At 35.6% G+C, this 15447-nt stretch overlaps 1 protein-coding gene across 9 annotated transcripts in view; it reads right to left on the bottom strand.

Annotated features, from left to right (window-relative positions):
* DMD (dystrophin) overlaps positions 1-15447 on the bottom strand; it is a 2565910-nt gene that overhangs the window by 865041 nt on the left and 1685422 nt on the right. For all 9 annotated transcript variants that reach the window (XM_043895268.1, XM_043895262.1, XM_043895270.1 and 6 more), the window contains one exon: positions 15020-15195. In XM_043895268.1, the coding sequence (XP_043751203.1) occupies positions 15020-15195 (176 nt within the window). The remainder of the gene's footprint in view (positions 1-15019; positions 15196-15447) is intronic.

Raw genomic sequence — 15447 nt, 5'->3', positions numbered from 1 at the left:
AAGAGACCTTATTCAGCTTTGGCTGCCCAGGATCTGAAAACCCTGCACACTGGGGGGATTTCCTAAGACCAGTGTGGACTCTGAAGGAGGAAGTTGAGTTTTTGAATCCGGAAATGAATGACAGAAATCACAAGGGACCATTTAGAATTCTTTCCAGCAGCAGTGGCATTCTTCACCTCATCTATAATGGTGGAATGGTCCATGGGAGCATGCAAATACAGGGTACGATTTGGATTATAGTTCCTGGAACTGAGTCTCTCCCTTGGTTTCTGCCCATTTTTGACCTGATTTTCTAGCCTTTTGTATGGAAATAGGAGCAGGTCTTTATCCTTCTCATGAAGTCAATTTCTGCTTACATTAAACAGAACTGGATTCTGTTATTCACAGTTAAGAACCCTGACAAATATGGTGGAACACATTAAGAAAGGAGTGTTGGTAATTTATTTTTTTTTAATCTGGGAGCTAAAAATGTTTACTTGGTCAAGGGTAAGAAGTCAGTAGAGAAAGGATAAAGATACAGTTATGCTTGTGTGCATTCAGGGAAGAGAGAATAATTAATTGGGCAAGGTTCCTGTGAAGTAAGAGATAAGGCCTTCTGCTGAAAATGAGGAGATAATATTACAATAGTGAATGTATAAGCGGAAAATAATTAGATTAATAGCTCACACATGTATGGTGTTTTCCATTTTAGAAAAGGTTTTTAAAAGTATATTTATTAGTAGATAAAAAGAAAACATATTTTCATTTAAATAAACATATATGGGAAAAAAGTAAATTATAACATATATATATGTGTGTGTGTGTATATATATATATCAATGGCCAAACTATACCAGTTCAGAATTACTAGAACAGACAAGATCTGTTAAAGGGACCATGGGAACAGACTAGCACACATCTGAGGCATCCTTCCATTATATTAAATCCTGGGCAGGAATCAGTAAAGTGATCAATGCATTTTTATCTCTAGACCAGGATTTTCTTTGAGCACAAAGATGGTATACTGACCTGTGGATATTGTGTTCCTTTTTAGTAGCATGATGGCTTTTAATTCTGACATAAAAAGCACTTCAGAAATGATTGCTCATAATATGAAACATGTCTCATAGGACAGACTTTGAAGGTAGTCAATTCAACTTCCCTCAGCAACAAGGAAAATAAAAAGGATGCAAAATGCCTTTTGGCATATTTTCAAAAATGGTTGGCTCAGGTGTAGCTACTGTTGAGTCAGATGGATAACAATACATAGATTTTAAATAGCGATAACCTTAAAGGGAGAGCGCATTTACAGGATTCCAAGTAAGGAGTTTTATTGGGTATGTTTTGCTTTGTGCTTACTTCTCATGTCTCAGGCTCTCTAGCTCACTCTGTATTGACTGTGTGCATTTCACTGAACACTGTATCTGAAACAGGAGGGAAGGGGGCAGGGCACAACCTTTAAAAGAATGACATGGCCATAGGACACAATATAAATGCGTGAGAACCAAATGGGTCCAAGATGGTGGACAAGTTGACTTCCAGTAGACCATGAGCCTCAGTATATGCTCATCCTAATACATTGAGTTGGACTGTAAAGAAGGCTTAGCACTGAAGAATTGATGCTTTTGAACTGTGGTGTTGGAGAAGACTCTTGAGAGTCCCTTGGACTATAAGAAGATCAAACCAGTCAATCCTAAAGGAAATCAAGTGTGAATATTCATTGGAAGGACTGATGCTGAAGCTGAAGCTCCAATACTTGGGCTACTTGATGCGAAAAACTGACTCGTTGGAAAAGACCCTGATGCTGGGAAAGATTGAAGGTGGGAGGAGAAGGGGACGACAGAAGATGAGATGGTTGGATGGCATCACCAAATCAATGGACATGAGTTTGAGCAAACTCAGGGAGATAGTGAAGGATAGGGAAGCCTGACCACCACCACCACCAATACATTAGCAGATGCTAAATGACACACCCACCAGCTCCATAAAAGTTCTGAGGCCAACCATAAAAGTTCACAAAGTGGGCAGTGGCCCAATTCCTGGAAATACCCACCCCTTCCCCAACAATCTTCCCACTCATTAACCTATGAAATTACCCAGCCCATCAAAACTAACCATCCCAAAGTTTGGGCTCTTGGAGTCTCTCACCTTCTGATATGGCCCAGACTTTGTCTGCAGAGTGTTTCTTTTTAATAAATCCACTTCTAACTACCAGTTTGTCTCCAAACACTTACCCAATAAAGCAAGAACCTCAAATTCATCAGTAACACGTCCACACATTAAATATGCTTATAGAAATCCTCACTTTCAACAGGGTGTCCCAAACATACATGGGGGTCGTTTCTGATCCACAATTAATAGGATGAGAACTTTGAACTTATTTTTCTGTATGTTGGAATGGGTATGCTTTCCTGGTGTATCTCCCATAGTTTGTCTACCAGCTCTTCTGATTTGCGAGTTAAGAGTGGTAGTCTGTGACCCCATGGAGATCACAGGTATTACTTTGGTTCATCAGTCACCACTAGTATTCATATTCCACAGTAGCTTCCTGACACCTGAACCCTTTCTCCATAGCAGAGCTTATTGGTTAATAGGTACTCTGGAAAACTCTCTTTTATTCACAAGCTAGTGAGTGAGTGACATGAGTAAGAGATCTCATTGAGAAGCAGTCAGTTGACTAGGCATGATGACTAAGCATCACTCCACTAAGAAAAAGGCTTATTGCCTTCAGCCTGGCACATCCAAATGCATGTTTTCTGCCTACCTTGGTTTCATTGCTCCACAGGCTCCTCAAGCCTATCATAGTCTAAGTTGAAGTCTTCATGTCTGATTTGCCTTCTTTCTATCTGAATACAGCCCCTTGTATTTTCTCTCACAGCTAACAGCACTCCATTTGGCCAGTTCTCCAAGCCAGAAATCTGGGGAAGGGAGAACTTCTAGAATTCTCCCTTTAAGTTTTCACCCTCTCATTTAATCAATTACCAAGTCATTTTACTTTCATCTACTAAGTATCTTGAATCTATCTCATCTTTACAAGCTTTATTTTGCTTAGACACTCATTGTCCCTAATCTGAAATACTACAAGACTACTTGAGTCACCCAACTGCCAGTCTCATCCTCCTCATTTCACCCTGGGCTCCACAATCAGAAGGGCCTATGTGGTTTCAAATCTCATCTATTGAAAAACCTTCCAATTTTCTTCTATGCTACTCCACAAAAAAAGTTTTTTGAGGTGTGAAATCTTCCATGACGTGGTCCATTTTGACTGTTCTATTTAGCACCACACCATACTTTGTCCTTTAGACAAACAAGGGAAAAACTCTTACTAAACTTGATTGGGATGACTGGATAGGCAGGATTTAGAAGAATATTGCTAAATTGGAGGGATTATATAAAGTCGTTTATGCATATTTTAACATTTTATTTTCATTTAGAGCATAAAAATTATCATTAACTCACCATTCATTTGGTATGGGATACAAGACTTCTCCTGGAATAAGCAACTGACTGAAATTCAGCATATTTTCTTTTGCATAAACACTCCCATACTGCATAATCTATGACTTGCAGTTTTGATTTTTTTAAAGTAGCATAAGATTTAGAGACATAAGAAAAAAATCTAAATACAAAATCCCTCCAGATTTTTGCAGTTTCTACCCTCTACCCAATTTTTAAATAGTTGTTTCTCTACTTCCAATTGAACAGAATTTTTTGCTAATCAGTCTTCCAAAGCATCTAACTTAGTTTTCACAGAAACTGCAATTTTCTTTCTCATTGCATTTCTATATTATTAGGTTATGTAATATTTAACTGAATAAGAAAATTCTAAAAACGAGAATAACTTGCACAAATGTGTTGAGAACAGCACACAGGTGACACTTAGAAATCATACTCTCAAATGGTGGGAGGCAAGGTACATGGTTCTAAGAAGTCCACTTGAAAAATTTTCAAAAACACCTCTAAGTTATTTATATCCAGCATTCAGTTTGGAATAGGAATCAGAAAGTTGGTTTTACATATAAAATGACGAGCTTAGAATAGTTAGATGAGTAAATGGAGATTTAAGGGAGCTTCTCTATACTGAACTACATGTACTCCTTGACTGCATTCACTCTTTCTTGTTTCATTGATGTTGCTCCTATCACTTTTCGTCTCTGGTGTGTCCATTAATTTTTCATTTGACTCCTGCTACCCTATGAGACCCATGCCAGAGATCATCCTGCATACTTCAACTCCTATCTCCTCAGCCCTATAAAAGTTGATAGAAGACAAAAAGTTGATAGAAGAAGAATATCTATAATGATATTGTCTGTACCAGTCAATGCAACAGCATGTTTGGATTCAGCTAGTCAGTTTCTAGTTTCTGACTAGTCAGCTAGTCAGAATTTGCCAAGTTTCAAAGAATAAAATATGACATAAAAAGATTAACTATGAAGCTAATTTTTCATAGTCTTTTGATGAAGAATTATGAATGTCCTTGAAAGCTTTTCAAGAGTCACCAGAGAACAGATGGGAAGAGATGAGCTTTTCCATAGACACCTGTGGATAATAATATCTGTATGACTCTCTGTGATCAATCTAAAAATAGCTCTTTGGTAATATGGATTGGATCTAAAATATCTTCTGGTTATAGGTTGATGAGGATAAAAGATCCAGTTTCAAGTCTAATTCCTACTTCAATCACTAGAATTTACTAGTTGTGATCCTGTAAGACTGATATAAAGAAGTGTACAACATGTTTGAATCAAAGAGCATCTTTTTGGTGTAAAGAGCTCTGGAAATTGAAGTCTTTTCTCTTAAGAGGATTAAATTCTAGAGAACACCTAAACTATGATTTATTAACCCAATGTCTACCATTTTTAAGATTAAAACTGATCATCTAATTTTCAGAACTAAAAATGTATCCATGGAAATGTGATATTATAAAAACATTTTAAACAATGGTTCTGGCTCTGTAGATCTATTTTTAACCTATGTAGCAATGTCAAGTGTAAAGTTTCAAGGCTAGTTTAATTTGAATGTGCATAAAAATTCTTACTATTTAAATTGAGAAAATAATGCATGGTCATCCACAATGTACTATATTTCTACAAAGTATTTTGGCTTATAGAGAAGAGAATAAGATATTGCCTTGCCCTCCTGAAGTTTTCAATTCTGCTGGGAAAATAAAATATGCATATATATGACATATAATAGATATGTAAAATGTTACATGAGTGTTATAAAACGGAGCAAGAAGAACTTAACAGAGCAAAGTACTTCTGTTTGAGAAAAGCAGGTAACATTCATTAAGGAAATAGCACTTAAGCTGGGTTCTGGAGCACAGGTAGGATTTTAAGGAAAAATTAAGGGAATTTAACACAAAAACTAAATGTTTTTTTTAAAAGCTGAGGGACAGAACACTTTATGTCATGTCATTTTATGCTTTAAGACACCAGCTGAAATGGTGGAAGTAGCAGATAATACGGTTGCAAAGATAGATCAGAATGGATTTCAAGTCCTATTCACTTGTACTAAGTGTGGCCCGCTAAGGGATTGGGCTTGGTAAGTGAGAAGCTGGTGGGCAGAAACTAGAAGTGAGAAAGAAAATATTGCCTGCCATATTAGTAAAAAAGGACATCACTATTATCAAGGACTGCAGCCCTCCAACAGTGAGCCTATGAGCCTTGAGGGAACTCAGGAAAGAAACAAAGAATAGCTGCCATCAAGCAGCTATCAGATTGCAGCCACTCCCTAAGGTGTGGCTCAAGACTTCCCAATGTGAAAACACAGGATACTGGCCCTGGATGTCTGGGGTGCATATCAAAGGAATGATTTCAGTGAGCCCAAACTCTTGCATCTTGCACAGGAGTAGAAAAGCATTCATTTGAATCAGTTCTCAAGAGATGGATGAAACTGGAGCCCATTATACAGAGTGAAGTAAGCCAGAAAGATAAAGAACATTACAGCATACTAACACATATATATGGAATTTAGAAAAATGGTAATGATAACCCTATATGCAAAACAGAAAAAGAGACACAGAAGTACAGAACAGACTTTTGAACTCTGTGGGAGAAGGTGAGTGTGGGATGTTTCGAAAGAACAGCATGTATATTATCTATAGTGAAACAGATCACCAGCCCAGGTGGGATGCATGAGACAAGTGCTCGGGCCTGGTGCACTGGGAAGACCCAGAGGAATCGGGTGGAGAGGGAGGTGGGAGGGGGGATCGGGATGGGGAATACATGTAACTCCATGGCTGATTAATGTCAATGTATGACAAAACCCACTGAAATGTTGTGAAGTAATTAGCCTCCAACTAATAAATAAATAAATAAATGAATGAATGAAAAGCATTGAATTCCTTATCTTGAGATACCTAGTTTTCTTTTATTAACAGTAATCTTTTGTTCCTACTACTTGCCCTTTGTTGTATAACTCCTATACAATCTAGCTCCCCGACTCATTTCCTCAGAGCAGTATTCTACTTGAGATGCTGCCTCCCTCTGAGACCTGAGATCCTTAGTATGTCCACAAAATAAAGCAAAACTCTCAATTTTTAGGTTTTACATATATTTTTTTAGCCAACAGAAGCACATCTTTAGTAAAAGGTCCAAGCTAGGATAAGTAATGCAAAATTGGATCTAGATTAACAATGCTAGACTCAAGATGATTTAGGCTTATATCTTGGTTCAAATACTTTATGCTAGACTCAAGATGATTTAGGCTTATATCTTGGTTCAAATACTTGCTAGTTATATGATCTTGGATAAAGAACTTCAGCACCCTATGCTCCAATCACCCTTCTATAGAAGTGGAAATAAGAATAGAGTTGTTATGAAGATTACATGAGCTATGTAAAGCACCTGGAATAGCACCTGGCAATATTAAGTGCTGTCACTATCATCACAAATATCATCATCATGATCATCAATATTGTTGTTGTTGCCTAGTTGCTAAGTTGTGTTCAACTCTCTGTGACCCAATGGACTGCGGCATGCCTGACGTGCCTGTCCTTCTCTGTCTCCTGGAGTTTGCGCAAACTCATGTCTATCGTGTCAGTAATGCCATCAAATCATCTCATCCTCTGTTGCCTCCTCCTCCTCCTGCCCTCAATCTTTCCCAGCATCAGGGTCTTTTCCAGTGAGTCAGCTCTTTGCATCAGGTAGCCAAAATAATGGAGCTTCAGATTCAGCATCAATCCTTCCAATGAATATTCAGGGTTGATTTCCTTTAGGACTGACTGGTTTGATCTCCTTGCAGTCCAAGGGACTCTCAAGAGCCTCCAACACCACAGTTCAAAAGCATCAATTCTTTGGGGCTCGGCCTTGTTTATGGTCCAACTCTCACATCTGTACATGACTACTGAAAAAAACATGGTTTTGACTATATGGACCTTCACTGGCAAAGTGATGTCTCTGATTTTTAATATGCTGACTAGGTTTGTCATAGCTTTTCTTTCAAGGAGCAAGCATCTTTTAAATTCATTGCTGTAGTCACTGTCTGCAGTGATTTTGGAGCCCAAGGAAAGAAAATGTGTCACTGTTTCCACTGTTTCCCCATCTATTTGTCATGGAGTGATGGCACCAGATGCCATGATCTTAGTTTTTTGAATGTTGAGTTTTAAGGGCCTATATAAAGTATCATTAAGTCAAATATCTATGGGAAAGCAGTTAATATAAATGACTGAGTTGGGACAGTTGTGACAAACTGAAGAGAAAGCTTCCTTGCCCAAACTAATGCTTCTGAAACTTTAAGGTACACATGAATCACCTGGGATTCTTGTTAAAATGCTGACTGTGATTTATTAGATTCTGTATTTCTTAGCAACTCCCAGGTGATGTCTGTGTTCTGGTCCAGAGACTACACTATGAGCAGGAAAAGTCTGAAACATCTGTCACTTAGTTGCAGCTGATCATGCCTTGAGAGAATGTGAGAATGAATACATAGCAGTCAGATATAAGTTTTCAAAAAGAGACAGATATTCTTTTTTTTTAAGATATGAAGACTGAATTTTTAAATATTGGCAATTATTTTGTTGACAGTGCCTATGTAAACACACCACTTACATTCTAAGCTAGATTCAGCTTGTGAGCACTGACTCTGGGCTGGATGAAGAGTCAGAATTAAAACTGATGATAGGAAACCAGGAAGTTAAAGGATAGAGCAAATAGACTAGAGCTGGGGCTGGAGAAATCTTGGGGACCAAGGGTGAATGTGTGAGAAGCATTTTAGCACTGGTTTACATGCCTACATTGACTACATTTAAAATACGGCATACCCTGTGAAGAGACTTATGAATTTTAGTAAAATTTAGGTTTTCATTTTGTAGAAAATGAAGTTTTATATGAAGACTATTTTGTTAGGGGCATCTGAATTAGGGAGAAGCCAAAATTAAGGAAGACAAGAGAAAACAGTTGTTTTAAAAAAGGGTGAATGGAATACTATGAATTTCAATGGAGGTTTGCAAGAAGAGGTCCTACTAGGCCTACTTTAATGAATTAGATAAGGCTCATTTCTAATTAGCAGCATCCATTTGCATGCAAACAATGAGCTAAGGTCTTTAAAAAACAATTTTTTCCCTTAAGTACATTCAGGAATGCCTCCCATTAGCTCATTTATGCCATTAATTTGCTTGGCAAACTAGCATAGATTATATACAGGTAAACTGGTTCAAAAATTCAGCAGTAAAGATATTGAAATGAGTAAGTTACTGCTTTTACATGAAATCTAACACAGTAAGGGAGCTTTAATATGCTTAGCCTTTCTTTGGATTTTGATGTATCCTGATTGATAGAGATGTCTGCATCCTTGCAAAAGTAATATGAAAACATTTTTTCCCTTAGTACTGCTTGCCATAAAGGCACCAGAATTCTTTTGAGAAGGCATTACTGCCCAGGTCTTGGTTTCTATGTAACATTCTCCAGCCTATCAGAGACTCTTGGAGAATTGTTGATACCATACCCCGGGCAGGGAAAATATAAGGTGAGCCTGGGACATGTAAGGAGAAAGCTTGAATGAACTCCCACTGGTTAAATTTGGTCAAGGTGAGCATTAACAGGAATGAAAACTAATTCATTACAGCATATTGAATAAATAAGCATCCATAAGTCCGTATTGTGAACAAAGAGAGAAAAAAAAAGGAAATGTTTTCTTTTTTTAATAGAAGAAACCAGCTTGCAGGATCAAGTCAGAATTAGGAAAGTAATAATTTTGTATCCCCATTGTAACAACTGGATTAGGGAATCCATGGATTACATCAATGGGTAGAAAAGTCATTAGATGATTTAGTAATTTCAAATAAAAATATATTACTTTCTAATTCAATATCTAATGGTTGCCACCTTAACCAAATGATCAAACTTAGCAGCAGTTGGAGTGGGAATACTTCATATTACACATGTCCTGATGTGATACAAATTATATAGCATCCTATATGAAGTACTCTTGACAAAAAACATTTGACTTGTATCTTTTTAAGTTTCATCTAAACTCAACTTCCAGTTTATAAGAAATACAGAGAATAGAAGGTAAATTCAATTCAAATTGGAAAAGAAGTGGCAAAACTCTCTCTGTTTGCAGATGACACACTGCTATACAAAGAAAATCCTAAAGAAGTACCAGAAAACTTCTAGAGCTCATCAATGAATTTGGTAGTTGCTGAATACAAAATTAATATACAGAAATTTATTGCATTTCCCTAAACTAACAATAAAATGTCAGAAAGGAAATTAAGGAAACAATCCCATTTACCACTGTATAGAAAGAATAAAATATCTAGGGATACCTACATAAGGAGGCAAAAGACCTGTACTCTAAAAACTAAAAGACTCTGACAAAAGAAACTGAAGACAATGAAAACATTTGGCAATATAGACTGTGTGTTCTTAGATAGGAAGAATCAATACTGTTAAAATGACCATTCTACTCAAAACAATATACAGATTCAATGCAATCCCTATCAAATTATCAGTGGATTTTTTCATAGGACTGGAACAACAATTTTTAATATTTGTATGGAGACACAAGAGACCTTGAATAACTAAAGCAATCTTGAGGAGAAAAAAAAAAAAAAAGAGCTGGAGGAATCAGGCTCCCTGACTTCAGACTATACTACAAACCTACAGTCATCAAAACAGTATGGTATTGACACAAAAACGGACATGTAGACTAATGGAACATGATAGAAAGCCCAGAAACTAATCCACACACATATGGTCAATTAAGCTATGATAAAAGGAGGCAAAGACATTCTCTTCAACAAGTGGTGCTGGGAAAACTGGACAGCTACATATTAAAAAATAAAGCAATTAGAATATTCTTTTACACCATACACAAAAATAAACTCAAAATGGATTAAAAACCTAAATATAAGAGTAGACACTATAAAACTTCTAGAGAAAAACATGAGCAGAAAACTCTTTGACGTAAATCCCAGCAATATCTTTTTGGACCGACCTCCTAGAAGAACAAAAATGAAAACAAAAATAAACAAATGGGACCAAATTAAACTTAAAAGTTTTTGCATAGCAAAGGAAATCATAACACAAAAAGACAACCCATAGAATGGGAGAATACATTTGCAAACAATGTGTCTGATCAATCTCCAAAATATACAAATAGCTTATGCAGCTCAATTAAAAAAAAAAAAAAGATAACAACAATGACAACAATCAAAAAATAGGCAGCAGACCTAAATAGACATTTCTCCAAAGAAGACATACAGATGGCCAAGAGGCACACGAAAAGATACACAACATCATTAATATTAGAGCAATGCAAATCAGAACTACAATGAGGTATGGAGGGTCCTTAAAAAAACTAAAAATAGATTTGCTATATGATCCTGCAATCCCACTCTGGGGCATATATCTGGAGAAAACTCTAATTCAAAAAGATGCATGGACAGGACACTGAATAATAATTTAGTGTTATTTTAAATTTTCTCAAGCATGGTAAACAAGCATGGTTATATGTGGCAAGTCATTATTCCAAGGAGATGCATGCTGAAATATTCAGTGGTTAAGTATAGGAGTGCTTATAATTTATATGCAAATGTAAAGACAACAAAAATTTGTGTCTGTATGTTATTTCCTATATTACAGAAAGGCAGATATGGGGGAGATAGAGACAAAGAGAGAGAAAGAGCATATATGGTGAAATGTTAATTGCTGAATCTAGAAATGTAGGAGGAAGAGAGGAGGGTATATGGGCATTCATTATGTGACTTTACTTCAACTTTTCTACATGCTTAAAATTTTTCACTAAAAATAATATTCAAAAAGAAAATTTCAAGCCACATTTTTAACTAGGTAACATTTAAATTAAAATTGTTATTCCTCAATATATGTTTGTACAATAATTGTCCTATCTGTGAAATGGAGGAAGTAATATCACATTTCTCAAAAGAAAAAAGGACAGATCATTTTTTATTGTTATGGGCAATGATTCAGAGATTCCTTAATTTAGGGATTCTGCCTCCCACTACATTGCTTCCCTCTTTCATTCAATTTTTTATCAATTAACATTATTCTAAGTAAAATATAATTTCTTATGGTGTCAGCAATCCATTGCTTGAAGGTCTGCCTACCCACATTCCCTTGACTGGTATATCTCCTAGAATATTCCAGGATAAAGGAATGTTTGAGGACAGTGACTATACCATCAAAAGGAGCAAAACTATATTATATGATAATGAGGTCTGGGCAGATAAATGAACAACTGATTAGAAATAGTGGGGTCATTTTTTTTTCAGTGCTATGAACTCTTTTGGCAATCTGGTGAAATCTGGGACTCCCAGAATAATGCTTTTAAACTCATAATATAAAATACACAGGACTCCAAAGGAAGTCAATTATATTGAAGTACAGTTTTAAGATTATTAGAAACACATTTGTGATACAGTAATGCCTGTTTGCTTATTATTAACACATTAATAAGATACTGTGGTAGATCTAATACCTACTACAGTTTTGAAGTAGTGATAAGCATGAACCATATTTTGAGATATATGTGACAATTCTAATGAGATATGGAAACATCTGTGATTTCAGATACTGCTAGCATTGCTCTGGTTTATTGCCTATATTCAAAATGCAAGGGGATATTAAACTTCAGTTAAGAGGTTAGTGAAAACAAAGAGGTATTTCCTCCCATTCAAGTTCATGGCACCCCTTGACTTCTATCAGTGAACCAAGGCTTAAGAGTCTTCATACACAGGGTTGCTTTGTTTTAACCTATGACTTCCCTTTATGGTCAATAACTTTTGTTTATATCTTCTTCATTTACAAAGACCATTTTGATGGCTAAGTCATCATTAAACTCATTATTATCAGCCTTAAAACTATAGATGTTATTCAGTTCCTCTGCTATATAATTGAGGCAACAGTGAATTTTCTATATTAAATTGAACAGCTAATTGGCTATATTTTATACTTCATTTACTTCCAACACAGACTGACTTCAATGGATGTCTGCTGCTATTTGAAATTTCTGAGAATTTTCTTCTCATATTTCCAATATCTTACATTTTTAAAGAGAAATGTCTAAATTTATGTAGCTATAAAGCTCCACATAGTTTTTGTAGACTTTAATCACTTAAATTATACACTTTCTTTCATTGGTGTACATGGACTAAGAAACATTAGATATTTCAATAGTTGTATTTAAATCCTGCTTGCAAACTAAGAATACTGTTGTCAGCTGGAACAGTCATCTTATTTTTCACCTGTGCAATAATCTATTTCCTTGTAACTTCTGCTTGGGTTACATTGAAAGCACACTACTGATTAATAATAGTTTCATGATTACAAGCCCTCCCATGATTGTTAGGTTAACATGTTCTTTATAAAATATTATTTTATTTATTTTTACTTTATTTGTACTGGGTGCTTAGCAATAGCTGTAAGTGTATTTGTAGAAATGGCACTTACATTTTATTACTCTTTTATATTTCATAAACCTTAAATGATACAAAAATTCTGAGTTTGCCACAAAACTGATCTCAGTGGAAATTTAAATATGCTAACATCTATTTTTAAAATGTAGCATGAAGTAGACAACTTTAAAAGCTGAGTTTAGAGGAAAAATAAAACCTCAAGGAAGCTGATCTTGACTCTTTAAGGAACAAAGGTACAATGTTTAATGTAGGTCAGAACATTTAAATGGGAGAATTTTTTCCTAACCATTTACAGCCAAATCCCTACTAGTTGTAATTAACCTACAATGTGTGTAATATTTCACAACAGTCAGTGTACATCAATTTCTTATTAGCTTAGAAGGACCTAAAATTTTAGAACTTATTTGGTGAAACAGGTGTATTGTCCTATCAACATTTGTAAGTTCAAATTTGCATTTAGAAGTCAATGACCAATAATAAAAATTTTAAAACTCAGGTAAGAAGTTACAGAAAATATTTTAAAAAGGCTTTACTCAAATATTATATGAGTAAGATACTTCAAAATGAGAAACATTTTATATACAATAATGAAAAATAATCCTCCAGTCAATTTAATCCATTTTATAAAGCTGATATATTTTTATAGCATGTTATTCAATTTTCCTTAATTTTCCCATTTCTTAATGTCTTATTTTAGACTAGATTGGGTCTAGTGCAGAAATGATGCTATACAGGTTTAAACCTGCCGATAGTGTAAATATATTAGCTGTTTAAACAATGGGATGTTGTGTATTTAATAGAAGGATTTCAATTTTGGGGGAAAAAAGTGTATGACTTTCCCAAGGAAGAAATATAACTACAAAGCGTGGGTCTTTATTTTATGTCTATGTATATGTATATATCCCCTGGAAAAGGAAATGGCAACTCACTCTAGTATTCTTGCCTGGATAATCCCATGGACAGAAGAGCCTAGTGGGTTACAAACTATGGGGTGGCAAAGAGTTTGACATAACTGAGCAAGCAATACTCACTCACTCATACATATAGGTACCCCAGTATTTTCTAAACTAAAATTTAAAATGAAAATGTTTTTAGATGATGCTATTTAACTTTAGTAAGATTTGTCTGTGTATGTGTGCGTGTGTGCATGCACGCGCAAGTGTAGGTCAACTAATATGTTCATTTTGTACAGCAGTATGAATTGTATCCACTTTCTGAATAATGTAAAAGGAGCAAAGGTGGCCAGAAGAGGTGGGCAAAGACAATGGACGTAATTCCAAAACCTTTCTAATACATCCTCACCAAAGATGCTCATCAGTGAGTTATTCTAGATTTCTGAATATTAAAATCCACCTATTAAGTAGATGAAAGGTAGGAAGCAAGAGCTTGGCAATGAACTGAGTTTTCATTGTTCATGACAATAGTCTCATTTGGTAAATAAAGGGCAAGTCCTCCCTTATGAAATAGGAAACATTAGCAACAACTGGTAGCATAATACAAAACCCTGTTTATAAAAATATGTATGTTTTCCAACTGCAGCAGCACACACTTGGCTTTCTGTGCTTTCAATACCTTTCAAGGGAAAGTTAAATGATGATTGAATTCAACAATACCATCTCTAAGGTTTTGTTTTCCCCTGTAGATTTGAACATTTTCAGCCCAAGTCCTTCTTCAAGAATGTGCTAAGAAATGTAGTGGAACTAAAAGGTAAATATGACTATCATGCTTTTCAGCATCATAAGTCATATTTGTAGCTGTTAAACAATCTAGCCAAAGAGCAACTTTTCCTGCAAAATAGTCATTTATAACATCCTTTTCTCATCTTTGTTAAAAAAAAAATAACTAAGATGCAGCTTATGAAAGTTAGAATATACTGAAGACATTCATATTTAAACAATCATGTGTGATTTTTGAAACAAACTTCAAAGCTTAGAACAGTCAAAAAGCATTGCCTATTTTACTAGCAACAGTTACATATTATATTATTCAAGGAAAAGAAAGAGCAAGTTCATTATTGCTATTAAGTGTTGATAGAATCCTTAATGTTAGTGCCTTACACTCTGGTTTGAATCTTTCACAAAATCTTTTATTTTTCTTTTAAGGGCAGCTTAAACAGCTCCGCTAAAATTTTAGCATTCCTATTTTAATCTGTCACCCTACCTCTTTTTTCTCTCGGCCAGCTGTTTGCAGACCTCCTGCCACCGCAGATTCAGGCTTCCCAATTTTTCTTGTAGAATACTGGCATCTATTTTTGAGGACTGCTGAATTATTTCTTCCCCAGTTGCATTCAATACTCTGACAACAGTTTGCCGCTGCCCGATGCCATCCTGGAGTTCCTGTGAGATACCAAAAAGGCAAAGACAAAGATGAAGCCCCGTGTCCTTTTATTTGAGAAAAGATTAAACAATGTACTACCCCATGCAGTTCTACTGGGGGAGAAAGAAATAAAAAAGCTCCATGTGAAAGTTTCTCTATGAAACTGACATGCCCATATCCAAAGGAGACAAGACAGAAAGACACCTTTTATGTGTCAGGAAAAAAGCGCCCTCTCAGTTCAGCTCCAGTTTTTATATTTGTAAAGCTTGTCA

This window comes from Cervus elaphus, chromosome X (assembly GCF_910594005.1).
Source record: "Cervus elaphus chromosome X, mCerEla1.1, whole genome shotgun sequence".
In the NCBI taxonomy this organism is placed as follows: Eukaryota; Metazoa; Chordata; class Mammalia; order Artiodactyla; family Cervidae; genus Cervus; species Cervus elaphus.
This window is presented reverse-complemented; position numbering and strand designations above follow the sequence as displayed.